This window comes from Myotis davidii, unplaced genomic scaffold (genome assembly GCF_000327345.1).
Source record: "Myotis davidii unplaced genomic scaffold, ASM32734v1 scaffold271, whole genome shotgun sequence".
In the NCBI taxonomy this organism is placed as follows: Eukaryota; Metazoa; Chordata; class Mammalia; order Chiroptera; family Vespertilionidae; genus Myotis; species Myotis davidii.
In genome coordinates, this window is record NW_006284839.1 from 1,138,248 (window position 1) to 1,139,184 (window position 937).

General features: G+C 38.7%; 1 protein-coding gene across 1 annotated transcript in view; it reads right to left on the reverse strand.

Moving 5' to 3' along the window:
• Positions 1-351: 351 nt before the first annotated feature.
• LOC102757095 (cytochrome P450 26A1) overlaps positions 352-937 on the reverse strand; it is a 3,698-nt gene continuing 3,112 nt past the window's right edge. The window contains 2 exon segments of the mRNA XM_015557994.1: positions 352-707; positions 709-851. Coding sequence (XP_015413480.1) covers positions 542-707; positions 709-851 — 309 coding nt within the window. The 3' untranslated portion in view covers positions 352-541.

Consider the following 937-nt stretch of genomic DNA (forward strand, 5'->3'; position numbering starts at 1 on the left):
AACATAGGGTTTATGGCTGAAGGTGTTATATTAGAATATGGTTGTTCCCAAAAGTGTTATCGTTTCAAAGTCATCTTTCTCTAAAGTAAAACAACCCCCCCACCCCAAATCTAAAATTAACTTTGATAGAAAGGGAAAGTTACCTTTAGACGAACGCACACAGCCACATAAATATTTTCTAATAACTGTTAAACGAAAAAGCAGCTAACGTGTCTTCCTCACAGAAAGCAGATATGCACAGATGACAAATAAAGCCATGTGTGGAGACCTTTAGAAATCTGGTTAAATATAATACGTACACATATTAACCCCGTGAGTTTTCCCGCACAAGAATCTTAAATACAAGACAAGCACCTTCAAATTTTACTTTATTTGGAAACTATACAAAATTCATTATTTTAATATTTAAAGACTGTGGCACTGTAGTAGAGACACATAAATATTATAATATATATTTAGAAATTAAATAGAATCAACATGGCATTATGTAAAATCTCATAGGTACATTTCCAATAAGTCCGAGGCCTAGGCATTCCCACCATCAGATTTCCCCCTGGAAACGGGTGAACCTTGCAGGGAGATTGTCCACAGGGTACACGGTGGGACAGGTTTTCATTGTAGGAGGTCCATTGAGAAGCCTCCAGTCACAATGCCTGGCCAGCTCCACTATAAATATTTTGAGAAGAATTTTTGCAAACTCCTTCCCAGAAGCTAAACCTGGATGCATCGTCAGGGTGTGGCAGCATAAATCGGTCAGGATTAAATTCCTCCTTGTTGGTGAAGATGTCTGCCACGTCGTGCGTATCACAGATGCTGTAGATAACATTCCAGCCTTTGGGAATCTGGTATCCCTGCAAAAGATGAAGAAGTCCTGAAGGCTGGCAAACTGAAATCAAACTTTCAACAACAAAAAGTTATCACCGATATCTGGGAAAGA